At 66.7% G+C, this 22,075-nt stretch overlaps 3 protein-coding genes across 3 annotated transcripts; 1 reads left to right on the top strand and 2 right to left on the bottom strand.

Moving 5' to 3' along the window:
• Nucleotides 1–233: 233 nt before the first annotated feature.
• On the top strand, nt 234–4,823 carry DMWD (DM1 locus, WD repeat containing). Its single transcript, XM_049795984.1, has 4 exons — nt 234–660; nt 1,191–1,373; nt 2,444–3,616; nt 4,237–4,823. The coding sequence occupies exons 1-4, from the start codon at nt 295–297 to the stop codon at nt 4,282–4,284; spliced, it is 1,770 nt and encodes a 589-aa protein (XP_049651941.1). The 5' UTR covers nt 234–294; the 3' UTR covers nt 4,285–4,823.
• Nucleotides 4,824–5,041: 218 nt separating this feature from the next.
• LOC126036371 (myotonin-protein kinase-like) lies at nt 5,042–14,131 on the bottom strand. The gene is given in 16 exon segments (XM_049796045.1): nt 5,042–5,570; nt 6,051–6,131; nt 6,220–6,275; nt 6,818–6,915; nt 7,222–7,412; nt 7,729–8,312; nt 8,314–8,366; nt 8,574–8,659; nt 9,302–9,616; nt 10,004–10,204; nt 10,536–10,629; nt 11,308–11,456; nt 11,954–12,049; nt 12,420–12,503; nt 12,574–12,665; nt 13,947–14,131. Coding segments are annotated over 14 exon segments (2,160 nt in total). The 5' UTR covers nt 12,489–12,503; nt 12,574–12,665; nt 13,947–14,131; the 3' UTR covers nt 5,042–5,483.
• Nucleotides 14,132–15,093: 962 nt separating this feature from the next.
• On the bottom strand, nt 15,094–21,088 carry CAPNS1 (calpain small subunit 1). The gene is made up of 11 exons (XM_049795936.1): nt 20,958–21,088; nt 19,949–20,288; nt 19,518–19,551; nt 19,284–19,373; nt 18,405–18,462; nt 17,971–18,035; nt 17,805–17,873; nt 17,210–17,288; nt 16,450–16,566; nt 16,129–16,187; nt 15,094–15,301 (listed from the first exon to the last, which is right to left on the bottom strand). The coding sequence occupies exons 2-11, from the start codon at nt 20,122–20,124 to the stop codon at nt 15,275–15,277; spliced, it is 774 nt and encodes a 257-aa protein (XP_049651893.1). The 5' UTR covers nt 20,125–20,288; nt 20,958–21,088; the 3' UTR covers nt 15,094–15,274.
• Nucleotides 21,089–22,075: the final 987 nt, after the last annotated feature.

Genomic DNA, 22,075 nt, shown 5'->3' with positions numbered 1-22,075 from the left:
GGGGAACCCTGGACCTACGCCCTCCGGGAGGGGTCACCCTCTGCCCCCCCGCTCCAGCACCCTGAGGCTCTCGGGAGAAGGGGTCCAATTCTACGGGTGGGCGTGGCCTGGGCGGGTAGGGGCGGGGCATGAGTGGTGTCTGAGCGCTGTGGGCGCGGCCGGGGCGGAGCCTGGCCCTCATGGGGTGGTGCCGGGGGGGCATGGCCACGCGTGACTCAGCATGTTGCCATGGCAGCGGCGGCAGCGGGCGGGCGGTGTACTTTACGCAGACGGTGACGCCCTTCCGGCGGGAAGATGGCGGCGGCGGCGGCGGCCCCGGGGGCGGGCGAGAGCTCCGCGGTGCTCCCGGCTCAGCCTCTGGAGCTCAAGAGCCAGTTCCGCACCCGCGAAGGCTCCTACCGGCTGCTGGGCCCCGAGTCCCGGCCCCGCGCCGGCCCCGTCGCCGCCCCCGGGCCTTCCCCGCCCGCCGCCGGACCGGGCCCCGCCGCCGCCCCGGGCCCGGCAGCGCTGCCGCCGGTGCGATTGTCCATGGTGCGGTTGGCTCTGCCCCCTGCTGAGGAACCGGGGGGCCCGGCGGAGCGCAGCCGGGTTTGCTTCAACTTGGGCCGAGAGCTTTATTTCTACGGCGGGGCCGGCTCCGGTGGTCGCGGCAGCCGTCGGGTAACGGGGGAACCGGGGCCTTGGAGTGGGGAGGGTCACCGGGGAGCCGGACCTGGGGGATGAGGGGGCCGGTCGCTAACGGGGGTGCTGGGGAAAGCGAGGCTGGCGGAGAGGTGGTGGGTGCCCATGGGTGATGGTGATAGTGCGGCCGTTAAAGGGGACAACATGGGGCCGGTACCGGGGCTTGGGTCTGGCAACCGGGGATGGGGACATCGGGGCCGGTAACGGTGATCCCAGACCCTCCCAGGAGCCACCTGCTAATGGGGACGGTGACCCCAGGGCCCCCAGGAGCCACCTGCTAACAGGGACAGTGACACCGGGGCTGGTAATGGTGACCTAGGATGCACAGGGATGTTCGTGACACTAGAGCCCAGCCCAGGGGGGCGGTTGGCCCAGGCCAGGCAGTGGTGTGACAGTGACAAGGACCCCCCAGCAGCAGCAAGGTGGGCACGGGGGGGGGGGTGTCCCACTCAGTGACACGTCCCCCCACGGTGACATTCCCCCATGGTGACGTCCCCGTCCCTCTGCAGTCACTGGACCTGCACAAGCCCATTGACAAACGCATTTACAAGGGGACGCAGCCGACCTGCCACGACTTCAACCAGTTCACCGCTGCCGCTGACACCATCGCTCTCCTGGTGGGCTTCTCAGCCGGGCAGGTCCAGTACCTTGACCTCGTTAAGAAGGACACCAGCAAGCTTTTTAACGAGGAGGTGAGCCCCACCCACATTGGGGAGATGGGGCACAAAGGGACCCCACCCCCCCTGCCTCAGGAGCTGTCACCACACCAATGGTTGGGCACGGGGAGATGCCAGAAGGGCCGAGGTTTCTTTCTGCCAAGAGATGGCAGCTTTACCGGGGCAGCGATTGTTAGGGGCTGACTTCATTAGGGGTCCGCGATGGTTGCACTGCCAGCGAGAGTTGGGGGCTGCACCATGACGCCTATTTGGTTCTCCAGATACACCAGTTCGGGTCCCCAAATGCACTGGTTTGGGTTTTGCCCTCGGCAGTGCCCCAGGGTTGTGCCACAGCCCTCGCTCATGTCCCAGACGTGCTGCAGCACTCACTTGTGTCCCCAAATGCACTCACTCATGTCCCTAAACATGCTGGTTTTGGTTTGTGCTCAGTGACACCTTGGGCCTGCGCAGTGACGTGGACTTGGGTCCCCAAATCTACTGATTTGGGTCCCTAAATGCCCCTTTTTTGGCTTTTTCCCTCAGTGACACCCCAGGGTTGTACCACAGCACTCAGTTGTGTCCCCAAACATGCCTGTTTGTGTCCCCAAATGTGCCGCTTTGGGCTTTGCCCTCAGTGACATCCCAGGGCTGCACCATGATGTGGATTTGGGTCCCCAAATGTGCCACTTCATGTCCCCAAATGCCATTTCCCCTTTGCCCTCAGCAAGACACCAGCGCTGCCCTGTGACACAGATTCAGGTCCCCAAATGCCCCTTTTTTTGGCTTCGCCCTGAGTGACACCCCAGGGTTGTGCCTCAGCCCTCAGTTGTGTCCCCAAACATGCTGCTTTGGGCTTTGCCCTCAGTGATGCCCCAGGGCTGCACTGCGACATTGATTTGGGTCCACAGATGCCCCTTTTTTGGCTTGGCTCTCAGTGACACCCCAGGGTTGTGCTATGGCACTCACTTGTGTCCCCAGACATGCCAGTTTGGGCTCTGCCCTCAGCAACACCCCGGGGATGCACTGTGCTGCCAATCTGTCCCCAGACGTGACCGGGGACCCAATCCCACCGCCCTGACCCCCCTCTTTTTCCCCCCACCCCACAGCGCCTGATTGACAAGACGAAGGTGACCTTTGTCAAATGGCTGCCAGAGACAGAGCGGCTCTTCCTGGCTTCCCACGCCAGCGGCCACCTGTACCTGTACGACACCGAACAGCCCTGCGGCGCCTCGGCCCCCCAGTACAACCTCCTGACGCAAGGCGAGGGCTTCAGCGTCTTTGCCTGTAAGAGCAAGACCCCCCGAAACCCCCTCCTCAAATGGGTGGTGGGCGAGGGAGCTCTTAACGAATTCGCCTTCTCACCGGACGGGCGCTCGCTGGCCTGCGTCAGCCAGGACGGCTGCCTGCGCGTCTTCCACTTCGACTCCATGCTGCTGCAGGGGATGATGAAGAGTTATTTCGGGGGGTTGCTCTGCGTCTGTTGGAGCCCCGACGGGCGTTATGTGGTGACAGGGGGTGAGGACGACCTGGTGACCGTATGGTCCTTTGCCGAGGGGCGGGTGGTGGCTCGAGGTCATGGTCACAAGTCTTGGGTCAATGCCGTGGCCTTCGATCCCTTCACCGAGGCAGCCCAGACCCCCCAGCCCCCTGAGCTAAGTGGGGGTGAGGAGGAGGTCGAGCCCCCCGATCCCCTTGTCCGCCGGTCCCCCGCTGTCACCTACCGCTTTGGCTCGGCTGGCCAGGACACCCAGTTCTGCCTGTGGGACCTGACCGAGGATGTCCTCTACCCTCGGCCTCCCCTCTCCCGCGCCCGTACCCTCACCGGATCGGGGGATGCCAGCGTTCCCATGCCAGGGATACCCCGCTCACTCTCTCGCTCCAACAGCCTCCCGCAGCCAGCAGGGACGGGCTCAGCCCGCGGCCCCCCGCCTGACGTTCCCCCAGCCCTCAGCGTTGGTCGCTTCGCCACGTTGACATTGCAGGAACGTAAGGGACCCTCGGGCGCCGAAAAAGAGCACAAACGTTACCACAGTTTGGGTAACATCAGCCGGAGTGGGGAGAAACCTCCTGGTGGTGCCGGATCCCGGGGACGGCTGGATACAGCCAAGGTGCTGGGGACAGCGCTGTGCCCCCGGATTCACGAGGTGCCACTGCTGGAACCCCTCGTCTGCAAGAAGATCGCCCATGAACGGTTGACGGTGCTGCTCTTCTTGGAGGATTGTATCGTCACCGCCTGCCAAGAGGGACTCATCTGCACCTGGGCCCGGCCTGGCAAGGCTGTGAGTGTGCTGGGGGGGGGGGGGGGCAGAGGGGGGGCGGGGGGGGGACTCAAGGGGTCCCATCAGCAGCCTGTTGAGGCAAAGAGGGGTTTTGGGGGGCTGGGGGGGGGGACTTGAAGGGTCGCATCAGCAACCTAGGAGGTCCTGCCAGCAGCCTAAGGGGACAGAGAGGGGTTTCTGGGGGGTGGGGGGGACTAGAGGGGTCCTGTCAGCAGCCTGGGGGGGTCCCACCAGCAGCCTGAGGGGTGAAAAAGGGGTTTGGGGGGCACTGAGGAGGACTCAAGGGGTCCTGTTGGCAGCCTGAGGGGACAGAGTGGGGTTTAGGGGGGACTAGGGAGGACTCAGGAGGTCCCATCAGTAGCATGAGGAGTCAAAGAGGAGTTTTTGGGGGGCTGGTGGGGTCCTGCTGGCAGCCTGGGGGGGTGCTGGGTGGCTGCTGGGTGGTCACTGGAGTCCCTTTGCCTGCAGGTACCCTGCTCTGTCCCCTCCACCTCCCCCCCAGGGTGTCACCCACCTCCATGGGGGCTTCGTCCCCACACAGTGCCACATCACAGGGCAGGGGGGTGTCCCAATGTCCCTGTGCCCCCACCCCCAGTGACTGCTGTCCCCTTCCCTCACAGGGACTGTCCTCGCAGAACGGCGGCTCCCCCAGTGGCACCGTGGTATAGCCATCACCCGGTGCTGTCACCATCACCCGACAGCATCACTGTCACCTGTACGTACCCCCACGGGTGCCACTGCCCCGCTTGAGGACACCGCTCCGTCCCCATACTACTGAGTCCCCCCCGGGTGGGCGGGCAGGCACCCTGTTGTCCCCACGGCCACCCGCCATTGTCCCCCGGTGGGGTGGTGGTGCCACACCGGCGGGGCGCCCTGTGCCTTCGTCACTTTATGTCCCCGCCGCGCTGCGGGGCCACCGGGCTCTGCCCCTTATTTATACTGAAGAGACTTTTTTCACACTTGGGGTGGCCCTGACGTGTCTGGGGATGGGTTGGGGACACCGGGGACGGAGATGAGGGGTGCCGCATGGGGACGGGTCGGGGACATGCTGGGTGCCAGGTGGGGACGCAGGGACGGACTGGGGATGTGCCGGCACTGGGGACACAATGGGTGACAACTGGGGACATGTTGGGTGAGATGGGGACACACGGATGGACTGGGGACACGATGGGTGATGTGGTGGGACAGGGATGGACTGGGGACATGATGGGTGGCACAGGGGGACATGGGGACGGCTTGGGGACACAGCGCTGCTGTCCCCACATCCCCATGCCTGGGGGGCAGGGGGGGTAGGACATGATTGCCTCCCCATCAGAGCCATCTTGGGGTCCCCACATGTGTGTGTGTCCCCCAGTGCAGAGGCTGGTTGCAGAAACACAACTTTATTCTCATCTTCTCCCTGGGGGGGGGAGGGGGGGAGGGGGGCAAAATAACCAAGGGGGGGGAATGGGGAGGGGTATAAATAACTGGCGACTTAGTGCAAATGTGGGGTGTCCCTACAAATAAATTACTAGCGGGGGGCGGTGGGGGTGCCCCAGGGAGGCCCCCCAGGGTGGCACGAAGGGGGGGGTGCCCCCCACCCACCTTGGGGGGGGTGGGTCGGGTCCCACTGCCCCTCGTTGCCAGTCATGGGGGCAACAGTGTGACCCCGTCCCTGGGGTGAGGGAGGCCTGGATGCCTGGGGTCCCCTCCTGTGCCTAGTGGTTGGGGGGGGCTATGTACAGAGGGGGTTGTTGAGGGGAGGTCGTTGTGTGTGTCCGCCCCCTGCTGTGGGGAAGGAGGGGGGGCGTCATGTGCAAGAAGAGGGGGTGCTGGTGAGCCCGGGTGCCTGGGTCCCCCCGCCCTTGCTGGATGCCTGGGTCCCCTCTCAGGGGGGTGTCCCGGGGGGGGCAGCAGGGCGCAGGCCGGCGGCACAGAGCAGCAGGCAGTCCTTGGTGGCACTGGGGTGGGGAACCTGGGGACAGGGAGGGGGTCAGGGCATGTGGTAGTGGCCCTGTCACCCCCCCTGCCCCAGGTCCCCTCTGGCTGGTGCACGCACACACACACCCCCACTGGGGACCCCCTGATTTGGGGGTGGCCTGGGGGGGGGGGGGTGTGCAGGGACGGGGAGGGGGGAAATGTGGCCTTGGGTGAAAAATGGCGGTGAGCAGGGTGACACAGCCTGGGGGGGGGGGTGACAGTGTCAGAGGTGGCACTTCCGGGGGGGTGGTGGCAGTGTGGCGGAGATGACAGCCTGGGGAGGGGGTGGCACTGCCCGGCAGTGGCCTGGGTGGGGGGGGGTGGCCATAGTGGTCTCCTCCTGGGGCTGGTGGCCATGCCCGTGGGGAGGGGGGGGGGTCCCAGCCTGGAGGGGGTGGCCATGCCCGGGGAGGGGGGGATAGCAGTGTTGGGGGGTGACAGTGACGGTGACAGCAGCCCGCGCAGCCCCACGTACCCGGGCCCAGAGCAGGAGGTGCCGGGATAGGGGCACCCCCAGGGGGGAGCGGAAAAGCCGGGGGGGGCCCCCGCTGCCGGGCTGCGGAGAGAGCAGAGAGTGTCAGCAGCCCCCAAAAACTACCCCCCCCCCAAAACCGTGACACCACCACCCCCCCCCCAAGTCTTACGTCCGCCAAGGGCTCCACGGGGGGGGCTGTGATCGTGGGGGGCTGCCCTGCGACTCCTGCAAGGGAAATGGGGGGGGGGGGCAGGCAGAATCAGGTCCTGACAACTCCAAATACCCGTTTTGGGGTGTCCCCCCCATTTTGAGGAGAGGCTGAGGCCCTGATCCCACCTTTTTGGGACACCCCCTCCATTTCAGCAAGGGGACAAGGTGCTGGTCCCGTCCCAATACCCTTTTTTGGGGTCCCCCCATTTTGGGGAGCAGATGAAGTCCTGCTGGCCTCCCAATACTCTTTGCCCCCCCCCCCCCCCCCCCATTGTGGGGAGGGCATGAGGCCCCGATCCTCGCCCCACCCCCCCCATCCTGTGAACGGTTTCAGGGCTACCCAAGGGATTTGGGGGGGACTTGAGTGATTTGGGGGGGGGGGTCAAGCTCTGCCAAGGGACTTGGGGGGGGGGGGCCGAGGGGGGCAAGTGATTTGGGGGGTGGGTGTGAGGGGTGTTGGGCGTACCCAAGACATTTAAAGGGGGCTAGAGAGTGTCCCTGAGGGAATATCGGGGGGGGGGGGGGGGGGGCGGGGGGGGGTTGGGGGCAGGCCTTGCCTTCCTGCGGGGGGGGCCCTGGCCCCGGGGGGGGTCTCTGCAGCCGCTGTAGCTTTGCTTCCAGTTCCAGGTTGCAGCTCTCGGCCTCCTGCAGGCGCCTGGAAGGGGGGGGTGTCAGGTTGGGACATGTGAGGACACCCCCAGGGACACCGCCAGACGCCCCCCAGGACCCCCTCCCTCCGGTCCCCCATGTCCCTGCCCTATAGCACAGTGTCACCCCTGTCGTACCCGGGGCCCCTTGTGTCACACACCCCCTCCCCCCGGTACTGGCTGTCACCCAGGTGTCACCCCCCCCCGGTATCCGGTGTCATCCCCCGGTACTGGCTGTCACCCAGGTGTAACCCCCCCCCGCTCCCGGTACCCGGTGTCACCCCTCCGCGGTCCCGCTGTGTTCCCCCCCGTACCGGGCCAGCCCCTGTCCCGCCGCCCGCAGCAGCCCCAGCTCCCGCTCCAGCGCTGCCCGCCCGCGCCGCTCCGCCGCCAGCGTCGCCCGCAGCTCCGCCTCCTCCGCCACCGGCCCCGCCTCCTCCACTACAGGCCCCGCCTCCTCCAGCACCGGCTCCGCCTTCTCGGTGGGCTCCGTGGCCGCCGGCGCCTGCGGGAACCGCGTCGGCGTGGGGACCCCCGGGGTACCGGGACCTCCCCCGCGGCACCGGGAACCCCCCCCGGGGCACCGGGACCACCTCCCTAGACACCTTCCCCGGGATCCCCCCCGGGACACCGGGACCCCCCCCCCCCCAGGGCACTAGGACCCCGTCCCCGAACACTCACCTCCCCCGGGACACCCCCCGGGGCAGTGGGACCCCCCCCCCGGGGCACCGACCCCTTCCTACCAGCACCAGGACCACCCCCCCCCCGGAACACACACACCACACCACCCCCGGATATCGACACCCTCCCCCCCCACATACCGGCTCCTCGGTGGGTGCCCGGGGGGGCTCCGTGCCCGGGGGGGCTGCACAGCCAGGGGGTGGCGTCCGCGGGGGGGCCCCCGTGTTTGGGGGCGGGCCCTGGGATGGAGGGGGTCCTTTTTGGTGGGGGGCACCCATGGGTGTGTGGGGCTCCGTGGGTGGGGGGTGGGGGGGTTGTGGAGGAGCCCCCGTGGGGGAGGCGGGCTCTTTTTGGGGGGGTGCTCCCATGGGTTGGGGTGCCTCTGAAGGTGTGTGGGGCTCTTTTGGGGGAGGAGGGTCTGTGGGTTCAGGGGTGCCCAGGGGCGGGGGGGCCTCTTTTTGAGGGAGGGTCCCCACGGGTGGGGGGAGGCCCTGGGACAGAGGGATCCCTGTGGCTGGGGGGGGGGCTGTTGTTGGGGGGCATCCGATGGCTGGGGGCATCCCTACGGCCGGGGGTGTCCCCATGGGTGGCGGGGTCCCCATAGGTGGGGGGGGTCCCCGTCTCCGGGGGTGTCCCCATGGGTGGCGGGGTCCCCATAGGTGGGGGGGTCCCCGTCTCCGGGGGGGTCCCCCAGTCCCCCTCCAGCTCCATGGCCACGTCCTGGTCCCACTCGTCATCTTCCTCTTCATCCTCCTCCTCCTCCTCCTCCTCCTCCTCCCTAGGGCGGGGAGACACACGCACACAACTGGGGGGGGGGGGCCACCTGGGGCCCCTCTGCAGGGACCCCCACCAGGGGACACCCAGGGGTTATCCCACCCCCACCCCCCCCCCCATTTCCTCAGTGCCCCCAGTTCGCCCCCCGTTTTGTATCCCCCCCACACACACCGTTACCCCCAGCCCCCCCCGTCTCCCTCCCCGTGCTCACTCGGGGTGTCCTCGGGCGTACGAGTACCCCACAAACGGGAGGTGCAGCCCCAGTTCGGGGGGGTCCCACGGTTCCCCCAGGGGTTCCTGGGGGGGGGGGGGGCGGGTGTTAGACATGGGGGGGGAGAGCACCCGGGGGGGGGGGTCCCAGTAGGGGTCAGTGGGGCTCCCTGGGGTGATTGGGGGGTCCCAAGTAAGGCCAATGGCGGCGGTCCAGGGTGGGGGTGCCATGGGGGGGGGTGAGGTTGTCATAGAGGGAGGGCTGAGAGGGGCTCGTGGGTGGGGGGGGTCCCATGGAGGGGTTCCCATGGGGGATGGGGGGGTGGTCAAGTGGTCCCGGGGGGGTCCCATGGGGGCGTGTCCAGGGCGGGGTTCAACGGATGGGGGGGTCCCTGGGTGCACGGGGTCCCATGAGGGGGGGGTGTCCCGGGATGGGCTCCTGGGATTGGGGGGGGGGGGGGTGGGGGGGGGGTGTCCATGGGCAGGGGTCCCATGACGGGGAGTCCCGGGGGGGATCCCGGTGCGGGGTTCCATGGGGGGGGGGTGCCGCGGGGGGGCTGGGTCCCGGTGTGGGCCGGTGCCATGAGGGGTCCCGGGGGTTCCCGGTGCGGACAGGTCTCATGAGGAGGGTGTCCCGGGGGGGGCAGTCCCGGTGCGGGCGGGTGCCATGAAAGGGGGGGGGTCCCGGGGCTGGGGAGGGGGTTGGTTGGTGCCGGCGGCGCCCCGCACCGTCTGGCTGAGGCAGTCGTCGAGCACGTCGAAGTTGGAGGTGTCGGCGGCGCCGGCGGCAGCGGGGGCGAAGGGGGGGGCGGCGCGGCGGAGCGCGGCCCAGCGCAGCCCCGCGAACAGCGGCAGCCGCCGGAAGTCGCGCGCCCCGCCCCGCCCCAGGCGCGCCTCCCGCGCGCACAGCAAGCCCCGCACCAGCTCCCGCGCCGCCGCCGGAACCCGCGGGCACGCCCCCGCCTCCGAGGCCACGCCCCCTTCGCCCGCGGCCGCGCCCCCTCCCGCCGCCGGGGGCGGGTCGTCCGGCAGGTGCAGGTGGTCCTGGGGGCGGGGCCGGCGTCAGCTCCGCCCCCCATAACCCCCAGCAACCTCCCAGTAACCTCCCAGCAACTTCCCAGTAACCTCCCAGCAACCTGCCAGTAGCCTCCCAAGCAGCGTCACAGTAACCTCCCAGCAATGTCCCAGTGCCCCCCAGTAACGCCCAGTGCCTCGAGTAACATCCCAGTAACCTCCAGTAACCTCCCAGTAACCCCAGTAACCTCTCAGTAACATCCAGTAACCCCCAGTAACCTCCCAGTAATGTCCCAGTGCCTCCCAGCCCCCTCCCAGTGCCCCCCAGCTCCCTCCCAGTGCCCTCCAGACCTCTCCCTGTGCCCACCACCACCTCCTAGTTCCCTCCCACTGCCCCAGTCCCGTCCCCCCAAACACCTGGAAGTGGAGGATCTTGGAGTAGGTCTCGGCCAGGGACTCGGCAAAGAAGGGCGGCTGCCCGAAGAACATCTCATAGGCCAGTACTCCCAGTGCCCACCAGTCACACTCGGGGCCATAGGAGCGGGTGGGGTCTTCCACTGCCAGCAGTATCTCAGGGGACAAGTAGTCGGGGGTCCCCACGGCCACTGAGGAGCGCACCTGGGGTGGGGGGACACGGGGACGAAGCAGGGGGCGTTGGATGGTGTGGGGTGTTGGGACATGGGGACATCATGGGAGATGGGAGAGATGGGATATGGGGACACAGGGAGATTGGAACCAGGGACATAACACAGGGATGAGGGAGGTGGGACATGGGGACACGGGGACACGGGACATGGGGACGGGGGGGGTGTTGGACAGGGGACGGGGGGGTAGGGGAGGTGGGACATGGGGACATTGGAACTGGGGACATGGGGATGGGGGATTCTCTGGGTCCTCATAGCAGGGTTGAGCTCCAGGTCACCCCCCCCATCCCCATGTCCCTACTCACGGTGCCGTCAGGTCCCAGCTTGAGGCAGGAGCCGAAGTCCCCGAGCCGAACGTGGCCCCAGCGGTCCAGGAGGATGTTGTCGGGTTTGATGTCCCTTGGGGGGGGGGGGGACAGGTGGCCTCTGTCACCCCGTGTCTCCCCCACCACCACCGCCACCATGGCCCCCAGTGCCCCAGTTCTCCCCATGTCCCACATGTTGCTTGTATGCTCCCCTGTCCCTCCATGTCCCCTTTTGTCCCTTCATGTCCCCAATTGCCCCCATGTCCTCGGGTGCCCCCATGTCCTTCCTGTGTCCCCATGCTCCTCCTTTGTCCCCTCCATGTCCCTCAGGTCCTCACCCATGTCCCCATATGTCCCCCCCAGCTCCTCCTTGTGTCCCCAATTGCCCCACATCCCCCTACCCTGGTGTCTCCACCCCCTGTGCCGTGTCCCTACCGCATGTCCCCAGCCCTGTGCCATGTGTTCCTAGCCCTGTCATGTCCGCTGATTGTCTCCAGCCCCATGCTATATTCCCCCGTGTCCCCCCTGTTTCTCCCCAGCCCCGTGCTATGTCCCCCCTGTTTCTCCCCAGCCCTATGCCATGCCCCCCACATCCCCTCCATGTCCCCCCAACCCCATGCCACATCCCCCCATGTGTGTCCCCCCGCGTGCCCAGCCCCGTGCTATGTCCCCCTGTGTATCCCCAGCCCCATGCCATGTCTCCTGGTGTCCCCCCCCATGCCACCTCAGCCCCATGCCATGTCCCCCCCTGTGTCCCCAGCCCCGTGCCCACCGGTGGACATAGCCTAGGCGGTGGATGGAGTCAATGGCCATCACCAGCTCGGCCAGGTAGAAGCGTGCCATGGCAAGGGGCAGCCGGTCCCCAAATTTGCTGAGCAGGGTCAGGAGGTCCCCCCCCACGTAGTACTCCATGACCAGGTACTGCGGGGGCGACACAACAGGTGGGGCATGGACACACAGGCACGGCACAGGGACACAGGGATGGGGACGTAAGGATGGCATGGGGACACAGGATACAGGTATGGCACAGGGACACAGGGATGGCATAGGGTTGATGTGGGGATGGGGACACAGGGATGGTGTGGGGACACGGGGACAGCACAGGGACGATGTGGAGATAGGGCCACAGGGATGGCACAGGGACACGGGGACATGGGAATGAGGACACAAGGAGTGGCACAGGAACATGGGGATGGGATGGGGACAGGAGACACAACCATGGTGTGGGGACACAGTGGTGGTGCAGGGATGGGGACATGGGGGTGGCATGGGGACATGGGGCCATGGGGGCTCCCTGGGGGCAACCAGGGGTGCTGGGGGCTGTTCTCTGGGGACCACCAGGGCTGTTGCGGGCCGGGGGGGACAGGGTGGTGTCCCCATGGGGGGGATGTCCCCATGGGGGGGGGGTGTCCCCTCACCAGGCACTGGGGGTCCTGGAAGGCGAAGTGGAGGCGGGTGATCCAGCGCTGGTCCCCCCGTGCCAGCACCTCCCTCTCCTCCCGGAAACAGGACACCTGAGGACACGGACACAGGTGGCATCAGAGTCCTGTGTGTGTCCCCAGGAGTCACCCCCGGTGTCACCCCCAAACACCGAGGTCACCTGCAAGGTCACACACCCCCCCCCCCCCATCTCAACCCCAGGCATTGGGGGGTCAGGGTCAGCTCTAGGGACCCTGTGTCACCCCTGTCCCTGAGTCACCCGCCTCAGTGCCACCCCTGTCCCCATCATTCCACATCCCCTCTGGGTCCCCAGGACTCCCTTGTCCCCCTCCCTCTGTGTCCCCATTCCACACACCCCCATGTCCCTGTGCCTCCCCCCCACATCCCCCATGTCCCCCCCGCCACCCCTGTGTGTCCCTCCATGTCCCCCCCATGTCCCCTCACCTCTCCACGCCGCAGCATGTCCCACTTGTTCATGATCTTCATGGCGTAGATCTGCCCCGACTCCTTCATCCGCACCACAGCCACCTGCAGGACCACCCATGGTGTCACCCGTGGTGTCACCCATGTCACCCCCCCTCTTCGCCCCCCCCCTTACCTCGCTGAAGGCCCCACGCCCGATCACCTTCAAGATCTCAAAGTCGCTTCGTTGCAACTGCAGCTCCTGCACCTGGGCGGCCACCGGCTCCGCTGGGGGGGGCACCCATGGGTGGGGGTGGTGTCAGCAGCCGTGGGAGGCCACTTACCCCGGGGGGGTGGATTTGGGGGAGAAGCTCAGGTTTGGGGGTGCAATGGGGGAGCACAACCCCAATACAAGCCAGTGGAGAATCCACTGCAGGGGGAGCTGGGGCATTGGGGGGGGTTCATGGGGCTTGGGGGGGGGGGTATTGGGGTACAGGGGGGGCATGCCCGTGGGGGGGTGCTTGGGGTTTTGTGGGTGTCGCTGGATCGAGGGGGGGCTGCCTCTTTTGGGGGGGGCTCTCAGGTTTTTGGATGGCTTGTGGTCATGGGAGGGGGTCTGATGGGATTTGGGGGCACCCTGGCGGGGGGGGGAGTCCCTGGGGGGGGGTCGGGAGCGGAGTTAAGGAAGGGGGGGGTCTGGAGTTTGGGGGTCCCAGGGAAGTTGGGGAGGCCCTGGGGTGGGGAAGCCAATGGGGGAGGTGACAGTCCCGGGGGGGGTTGGCAGTCCCGGGGGGAGGGGCGGCAGTCCGGGGGAGGGAGGGTGACAGTTCCGGGGGGGGTGGCTGTCCGGGGGGGTGTGACAGTCCCGGGGGGGGGGTGGTGACACCCTCGGTGCCCCAGGGCGGGGGGGTGGCCGCGCACCCTCAGCCCATTTATGGCCGCGCAGCGATCGGCGTCCGCGGGGGGGGGGGCCGGGCACGACGTGCCCAGAAAAGGAGCGGCGCCATCGCCGCCCCCCCCCCCAGGGGACCCAGGAGTCCGGGACCCGCCCCCCCCCTTCCCCCGGTACCGGATCACCACCACCACCCCTCTCCCGGTCCCCCCGTCTCCCGTTGCCGGACCCCCACCGGTACCGGACCGCCCGACCCCCCCTCGCCTCCCGCCCCCGCTCCGGTCCTGCTCCCGTACCCGCCCCGTACCGGAGTGCCTGGTCCCAGCCGTGTCCCCCCCGGTCCCGGACCCCGGCCCCTCCCCCCCCCCCAGTCATGGACTCCCCGGTCCCGTAACCCCCCCGGTCCCGTGCTTCCCGGTCTCATACTCCCTGGTCCCGTACCCCCCCAGTCCCGTACCCCCCGGTCCCGTGCCCCCCCCCCCCCCCCCCCCAGTCCCGCACCGGAGCGCCCGGTCCCATACTGCCCGGTGCCGTACTCCCCGGCCCCGTACCCCCCCCCCCGCTCCGTACCCCCCTAGTCCCGTAACCCCCGGTCCCATACTTCCCGGTCTCATACTCCCCGGTCGTGTGTGTGTGTGTGTGTGTCCGTGTCCCAGTCCCGTTCCCTCCCCTCTCACCCCAGCTCAGAAAATCCCGGACGTGTCTCTCGCTCTCGCTCCCGTTCCCGTCGTTCCCGGTGTCCCGGTACCGGTGCCGTAGCCCCCCCGCCAGTCCCACCAGCAGATCCAGTAACGTCTCCAGTCCCAGTAACCCCCCCCGCCCCAGCGCCAGCGCTCGCAGCCGCTCCCGCCGCCCCGGGGGCGCCGCCATCGCCTCGGGCCCGTCCGCCCACCGGGAGGGGCGGGGGGGGCGGCGGGAGGGTTGGTCACGGACGGAGGAGCACCTACGGGGACGGGCGGTAAGCGGGAGCGTACCGGAGGGGGCTCACCCCCCTCCCCGGGGCCCCTTGAGCTAAATACAGGATATCCGCCCCCCCCCCCCCCCGCCCCCCCAACCCCGGGCACCTGGACCCCCGCCCGGACACCTCGTTACCGACCCCCGGGACACCGCTCCCGTGGGACACTGCTCCCCCCCTGCCCCTCAGCCCCAATGGCCCTGTATGTCCTATACCCCTACCCCTATACCCCCCCATCCTATACCTCCCAGCCCCATAGAGCCCCTCTATAGCCCCCATACACTCCTATAGGTTCTCTATCCCCCCACCCCATAGCTCCACTATCCCTAATGGCTCCTACAGCGCCTATAGGCCCTATAGCACCCACACACTTATGGCACACCATACTCCTTATACCCCCCTATAGCACCCATACCTCCTGTGGCTTCTGAGCCCTACAGCTCCTATAGCAGACCCACCCTTATAGGCCCTATAACATCCATACCCCTATACGCCCTATAGCACCCATACCTCCTATAGCTCCCCGTAGCTCCCATGCCCATATGACCCCTGTTAGCATCCATATCCCCTACAGCTCCCGATAGCACCCATACCCCCTATAGCCCCCCATAGCACCGATACACCTACAACCCCTGTAGCACTTGTACCCCCTATTGCTTCCTATAGCAGTCAGACTTGCTATAGCTCCTGTAGCACCCATATCCCCTATAGCTCCCTATAGCACTCCCTATAGTCCCTGGAGCACCCACACCTCCTACAGCACCCATACCCCCATAGCTCCTGTAGCACCTGTACCCCCTATAGCCCCCCCATAGCACCCCCCCCTATAGCTCTATACCTCCCCCTCCCCCAAAAAAAGACAAAGGAGCTGGGTGGGACTGGGTGATCTTTACTGGGGAGGGGCCTGGGCCCCCCATGGCACAGTCAGCGGGTGGGGGGGGGAGGTTAGCAGCGGGGTGCGGGATGTGTGTGTGAATGTGGGGGTGCAGATGTGGGGAGGTGCAGAGGGGTGGGGGGGAGGGCCAGGTGCCCCCCAGAAGCGCAGGTGCCTCAGGAGTACATGGTGAGCTGCAGCCACTGCGGAGAGAAGGTGCCAGGTCACCGGGGGCTATAGGAGCCCTACAGGGGCAGTAGGGGGCCATAAAGAATAGAGGGAGCCATACGGGTCCTATAAGGGCTATAGGGGCTGTAGGGGCTTTATAGGGGCTATAGGGGCCCTATAACAGCTACAGAGGGCCCAGAAGGGTTGGGGGCCACCCCAGGGGGATTTAGGGTATCCCTATAGGGGATATAGGACCCCTCCAAAGGAGTCCCCTATAGAACTGGAGTCACCCTAAAGGGACTGGGGGAGGGCTGTCTGTCCCCCCCCAGGAATCAGGGCCACCCTATATGGATTTGAGGGGGCTCTATAGGGATTGGGGGGGTGTCTGGGCAGGGGCATTGCTGCTCTATAGGGACCTTGGGTGCTCTATAGGGAGCTGGGGTGCTCTACGGGGAGCTGGGGATCCCCTATAGGGATCACAGACTTCCTATGGGGATTTGGGAAGTCTTACAGGGATTGGGGGGGGGGGGGGGGGGTGTGTGTCCTAAAAGTCCCTATAGGGATTGGGGAATTACCTATAGATATTGGGGGGTGACTTCCTGAGGATGTGCGGTGGCCTCTGTGACAATTTGGGGGTGCTCTATAGGGACCGGGGTGCCCCATTAAAAAATTGGGGTGCTCTATAAGGATTTGGGCTGCTCTATAGTGATATAGGGCTTGGCTGGGCAGACCCAGGGCAGTTTTGGGGGACCACCTCCTTCCACCCCTTCCTGTGGAACACCCCCCAGTCTGGGGACACCCCAAAAAAGGGACCGAGAGGACCCCAAAAATCATCCCATGGGGGGAGCACCCCCAAACCCACCTCCTGGAGGCTGACGCGGATCTGCCCGCTCCCATCCCGGTCCAGCGACTTGAAGGCACCTGGCGGGGGGGGGCAAAACAGGGGGGGTTGGCCCTAAAAACCAGGATCATCATCCTTCCGCCCCCTTGCAAGGGGACCCCCCCCAAAACCCCAATAACCCCCGGAGCTCCCCAATAACTCTGGGGGTGCCCCTAGCCCTGGGCATTGCTCAGTCCTGGGGTGCTCCCCCCCAGCTCCTGGGATCCCCCCTCTTTGGGGTTACCCCTTTCCATGGCCAACACGCCCCCACCCCCTCCAAAATTTGGGGGGGCCCCCCCTTACGGAACATGGCATCGAGGCGCACAAGGCAGCTGATGAAGTTGTCAAAATCGAGATTCCCCCCCTCGTCGCCGTAGCGACGGCCCAGTACACCCCAAAGTGGGGGGGGCAGCCGGAAGCCTGGGGGAAATTACACATATGAACTTTGACATCCCCAAACTGCCTTTAACCCCCGCTGCTCCACAAAATACCTCACAGCTCCCCCAAAATGTCCCCAAGGCCCAAAATGACCCATTGCCCCCCCTCAAGATGCCACCTCTCCCAAAAACACTGCCCCCCCAAATACTCCAGATGCCCCCCCAATTCCTCCAACCCCCCCCAGATACCCTGGACCCCCCCCCAAAATTCTCACAACCCCTCCAAATACCCCTGACCCCCCCAAATACTCTCAATTCCCCCCCAATACCATGAACCCCTGAATACCCCTGACCCTCCCAATACCCCCAACCCCTCCCCAAATTCTGAGCCCTGCCCCCCCAAATGCTCCTACCCCCCCAAATTTCCTGACCCCCCCACATATCTCCAACACCCCCAAATACCGCTGACACCCCCAATTCCTCCAACCCCCCAATACCCTCACCCTCCCCAAATCTCCCGGACCCCCAAATCCCCCCCCAAACACCCTGAGCCTCCCAAATGCCCCCCATGACCTCCCCAAACCAACCCCCAGCTCCCCAAATCCCCCCCAACAACCCCCCCTCATCACCTCCAACACCTTCCAGCCCCCCAATTGCCCCCCCCAAATTCTACTGCACCCCCAAACCTGCAGCCTCGAAGGCCCCAGGCAGCTCCTGCACCCCGATAGTCCCTGAGCGGTCGGTGTCGAACTGCTTGTAGATGCACTGGGGGGGGGGAACACCGGGGGGTTGGGTGGGCCCCCTGTACCCCAATATCCACCCCCGCAATTCCTTCCCTGCCCCAGGATTGGAGACAGCCCCATTGCCTCCATACTGTGTCCGTCCCCCCCCCCCCAGTTCTGGGGTCTTCCAGGGGTCCTTGTGACCCCCTCATTCCAAACTTGTGGGGCTTCAATGCCCCCCCCAGAACTGGGGATTCCCCAATGCTCTCCCCAGGATTTGGGGGTCCCTACAGAGATGGGGGGACCCCATTTTCCCCAATACCCCCCTCCCAAAATTTTGGGGTCCCAGGAGGCCCCTTTTTCCGCTACCCCCAATTTAGGGGTCCCACTTGGCGGGGGGGATCCCCATTACCCCTATATAGCCCCCCCAACATTTTGGGGTCTTCAGGAAGATCCCCTGTAGCTCCTCCCTCGCATTTTGGAGGAAAGATTTGGGGTTCCTTGTGGTCTCCCGGATTTTGGGATGTCCCCCCGATTTTGGGGTGCCCCCCCTCCCCACCTGCCACTTCTTGATGTTGTTCCACAGGTACTTGAACTCCTCAAAGCCAAGTTTCCCCGTTGTGTCGCTCTGGGGGGGATGTCAAGGAGATTTGCAGGGGCAATGGGAAAGCCCCCCCTCCCTGAACCCCAAAAATACCCCCCCTCTTCCCACCCCAAAAGGATACGTCCATTACAGCCACCATGCTGCGGCAGGTGTCGAGGCCAAAGCCATCCGTCTTCAGATCAGGATCTGGGTTGGGGGGGCAGTGGGCAGATGATTTTTGGGGGGGTGCCCCAGCCATTGTGGGGAGGAAGGATCGGGGGCACCCCGGGGAGTGGGGGGGAGTCGGTCCCAGGGGGGGTCCCAGTACCTGTGGGCCCGGCGGCGGCATGGAGCGACTGTGGGACCCACCTCCTTCCCCAAAATTTTAACCAAAACTGGAATATTTTGGAAGTTTTTCCCTGGCCATGTGGGGATTCTCTTGTGGGTGCTACAGGGCTATGCTCCCCACTTACCAGCCCTGGTGATTTATGGGCAGTGGGTCCCAGGACCCCCCAGACATGTTGCCCCCCTCATTGTGTTGCCCCCGCCCCCCCCCGTTTTTGGGTGGACACTTACGGCGGGTGACGACTTTGTTGAGGATGTTCATGAGCTCGGTGGGACTCACCTCCATGTCCTGTGGAGACAGGCGTGGGGAAGGTGCCATGGGGTCCCCCCCACCCTGACCCCCACCCCAGGGTATCCTGCCCTTGCCCCCTACCCTGGGGATCAGAGAACCCCCCTCACTGATAGTGGGGTGCTTGGGGGATCCCATGGGATCCAGTGACCCACTGGGGATTGGCGGCTGGAGGAGTGCAGGAGGGGCTGGGGGGGGGCAGATCCCAGGGGATTGGAGGGGGGGGCAGGGGATCCAGCTGGGGGATCCTGGGGCATCACCCATGGGATCCAGGAAGTGCTGAGCTGGGAAGGATCCAAGAATCTGGGGTGGTCCTGTGGGGCTGGGGGAGGCCAGGGCATGATCGGGGGGTGGGGGAGTCTTGGGATCCTGTAGGATCTGGGGATCTGGGAGGGGGATCCAGCAAGGATCCGGGGGGGGGTGGGTGGGATGGGAATCGGGGGGATCCAGGCAGGGGGTCTGGGGGATCCAGTAGGCTCTGGGGATCCCTGGGGATTGGGGAATGCAGGGGGGATCGGGGGAGCCTAGCGGGGGGGAGCAGAATCTGGGAGATCCAGTGGGGTTTGGGGATCCGAGAGGGATCGGGGGGGGGGGGCGGAGCAGGGATCTGGGGAGCCAGGGAGGGGGGTATCCTGGAGGATCTGGGAGATCCACGGAGATCTGATGGGCCCAGTAGGGAATCCCTGAGGGGCAGAGGGGTCCCTGGGGGGGTTGGGGAATCCTGGAGGGCTTGGGGGGGGCTCCCAGGGGGCGGTCGGGGGGGTCCTGGTGGGTGGGGGCGGTATCCTGGGAAGATCCTGGGGGATCCGGCGGTCACTCACATCCCCGGCGAGCTGGGCAAAGAGCCGCCGGAACTGCCGCACCTCCTCGCTCTCGTTGGCATCCACCGTGGAGATGTGGGTGCGGGGGGGCTGGGAGGCACGGGGGAGGGTGTCAAAGGGGACCTCCCAAACCCAGGCAGGGAGGACACCCCATCGTGAGGATGGGGGTCACCAGGGTAGGGGGACCCCAAAATCTTGGGGGGGGGGGGGGGGCTGTCCTCGGAGGTCACTTACTGGGGGCTCAGGGTTATACTGGGCAGCCGCTTCGCTGGGGGGTGGGGGTGGGGGTCAGAGCACCCCAGGGTGCCCCGGCCCCCCCATATCACCCCCACCCCGGGTGACACCCCCCCAGGGTCACCCCAACCCCACCCCCTCTCCCCACCCCGTCCTCAAAAACCCAAGTCCCCAATGTCCCCCTGTGTGTCCCCCAACACCACATCCCCAGTGTCCCCGTGTTCCCCAACATGTGTCCCTTCCAACCCCGTGTCCCCAATGTCCCCCTGTGTCCCCCCAACCCCTCATGCCCTGTGTCCCCCCTGTGTCCCTCCCAACCCCGTGTCCCCAATGTCTCCCCGTGTCCCCCCCCAACCCCATGTTTTCGATGTCGTCCCTCCCAATGCCCCCCCATCCCACATTCTCCCCCCTGATCCCCGAGGTCCCCTCACCTGATGGCACTGATGACGCCCCCCAGGACCCCCATGGCCCCCCCGGCACCGCCCCCGCGCCCCCCTGCACCACCACCGCTCAGCAGCCCCCCCAGCACTGAGCCAATGCCCCCGGGGAGCCCCCCACCACCCCCTCCGCCTCCACCCCCCCCCAGCAACCCCTTCACCAGGAACATGGTCCCCGCAAAGGGGGGCACTAGGAGCACTGGGGGGTTACTGGGAGCACTGGGGCGCTGTTGGGAGTGCTGGGAGAGAACTGGGGGGTTACTGGGAGCGCTGGGGGGGCACTGGAGGTTACTGGGAGCACTGGGGGGGCCACTGGGGGGGTTACTGGGAGAGACTGGAAGAAAAGAAGAGAGCAGCGTTAGGTTGACGCCCTACGGCACCATGGGCTCCTCCAGATCCCATAGCCCCGCCTGGGCTCTAAGACCCCCACCCCCCAACCCCTCGGGCCCTGTAGACACCCCTGGAACCCATAGATCCCCATTTTCTCTAGGCCCCCCCTGGACCCATAAGACACCCCCCCACCATGGGTGCCTGAAGGATCCTATAGACCCTATAGAGCCCCCCCAAGCTCTACAGATAACACCCACCACCCCCCTCCAGCAGAGAACCCCTAGTTCTATAGACACCCACGGCCCCTACAGAAACCTGGGGACCTAGAGACGCCCCCCCCAGGCCCTACAGATGCCTCCAGCCCTAGAGACCCCCCTGGCCCCTATAGATCCCCCCAGCCCTATGGGTCTTCCCCGGGCCCCACAGATCCTCCCGGGCCCTGCAGACCCCCCCCCCTGGGCCCTATGGATCCCCCCCCCCCCCAGCCCCATAGATATCCCCCCACCCCGGGATGGGGGGGACCCAGCCCCTCCCGCCTCCGGGTGCGGATTTCCGGGAACCGGGCGGGGCCGGAGCTGAGTCACGCAGCCGTTGTGGGGAGAAAGGATCGGGGGGACCCCGGGGAGGGGGGGAAGTCGGTCCCGGGGGAGTCCCGAGGGGGGGATCCCGGTACCTGCGGGCCCGGCGGCGGCGCGGAGCGACTGCGGGACCCGCCCGGGGACTCAGGCGTCCGCGACCGCTGAGGGGGCGGGGCCGACCGCTGAGGGGGCGGGGCCGACGGCTGAGAAAGCTCGGCCGGCGCGGAGGAGGCGTGGCCGAGCGGGCTCAAGCGGCGCGGCGCCCCGGCGGGAAGCGGGACCAAGAGCCCGGGGCGGAGCCAGGCAGTCGGTGTGGGCGTGCTCGGGGAAGGGGGCACCGCCCTTCTGGTCGCGCGTCTGACGCCACCGCGGCGCGCCGGAACAAGATGGCGGCGCTGGAGCAGGGAGGGGGGCCACTCCCCCAGTCCGTGTACCCCTAGCCCGCGTCCCCCCCCCCCCCCCATCTCCCCCCAGCCGTGGAGTCCCCCTGTCCCAGTGACCTCACAGGGACCCCACGCCCCACCATGTACCACCCCAGTTTTGGGGTCCCCCCCTCCGCCATGTCGCCCCCCCAGCTTTGGGGCTTTCCCCCATCCCCCGAGTCCTCCCCCAGCTTTGGGGTCCCCCCACAACCCCCTGAGCCCCCTCCAGGTTTGGGGTGTCCCCCTCCCCTGTATCCCTCCCCAGTTTTGGGGCCTCTCCCCTAGATTTGGGGTCCCCCCACAGTCCTCCCCCAGCTTTGGGGCCCTCCCCCATCTCCTGAGCTCTCCCTCAGCTTTGGGGTCCCCCCACAGCCCCCCCCCCCCCCAGTTTTGGGGCCCTACCCCATCCCGAGCCCATCCCCAGCTTTGGGGTCCCCCCATGTCCCCCTCCAGCTCTTCAGGTCCCCCCACGCCCTCCCCTCCCTTGCCCGCCCCCTTATCTTTGGAGTCCTTCCATACACACCCCCGAGCCCCCCCTCCCAGCTTTGGGGTTTCCCCCCGGAGCCGTGGGACGTACAAAGGTGTTTATTGGTGGCACAAGCGGGTCCAGGGGGACCATGCGGCAGCAGGGGGGGCGGGGTACGGGGGGGGACACAGGACATTAAAGCCACTCACACGATTGCAGGGGGAGGGGATGTTATTGCTACTGCGGGGGGAGGTGGGGGGGGCCCGGACACCTGGGTCCCTTTTTTTTGGAGGGGGGGGGGGGGCGTCCTCAACCCCACTAGCAG

This window comes from Accipiter gentilis, chromosome Z (genome assembly GCF_929443795.1).
Source record: "Accipiter gentilis chromosome Z, bAccGen1.1, whole genome shotgun sequence".
Classification (NCBI taxonomy): Eukaryota; Metazoa; Chordata; class Aves; order Accipitriformes; family Accipitridae; genus Astur; species Astur gentilis.
The sequence above is the reverse complement of the archived record's forward strand: the minus strand, read 5'-3'. Positions and strand labels throughout refer to the sequence as shown.

Excerpts from the sequence above, each read along its gene's own strand:
- DMWD (XM_049795984.1), top strand. The coding sequence starts at position 295 with ATGGCGGCGGCGGCGGCGGCCCCGGGGGCGGGCGAGAGCTCCGCGGTG. Across the intron at positions 661-1,190 it reads GTGGTCGCGGCAGCCGTCGG|TCACTGGACCTGCACAAGCC; the intron begins GTAACGGGGGAA and ends GTCCCTCTGCAG. Across the intron at positions 1,374-2,443 it reads GCAAGCTTTTTAACGAGGAG|CGCCTGATTGACAAGACGAA; the intron begins GTGAGCCCCACC and ends CCCACCCCACAG.
- CAPNS1 (XM_049795936.1), bottom strand. The coding sequence starts at position 20,124 with ATGTTCCTGGTGAAGGGGTTGCTGGGGGGGGGTGGAGGCGGAGGGGGT. Across the intron at positions 19,552-19,948 it reads GGCGTCATCAGTGCCATCAG|CGAAGCGGCTGCCCAGTATA; the intron begins GTGAGGGGACCT and ends CCCACCCCCCAG. Across the intron at positions 18,463-19,283 it reads TTGCCCAGCTCGCCGGGGAT|GACATGGAGGTGAGTCCCAC; the intron begins GTGAGTGACCGC and ends CTGTCTCCACAG.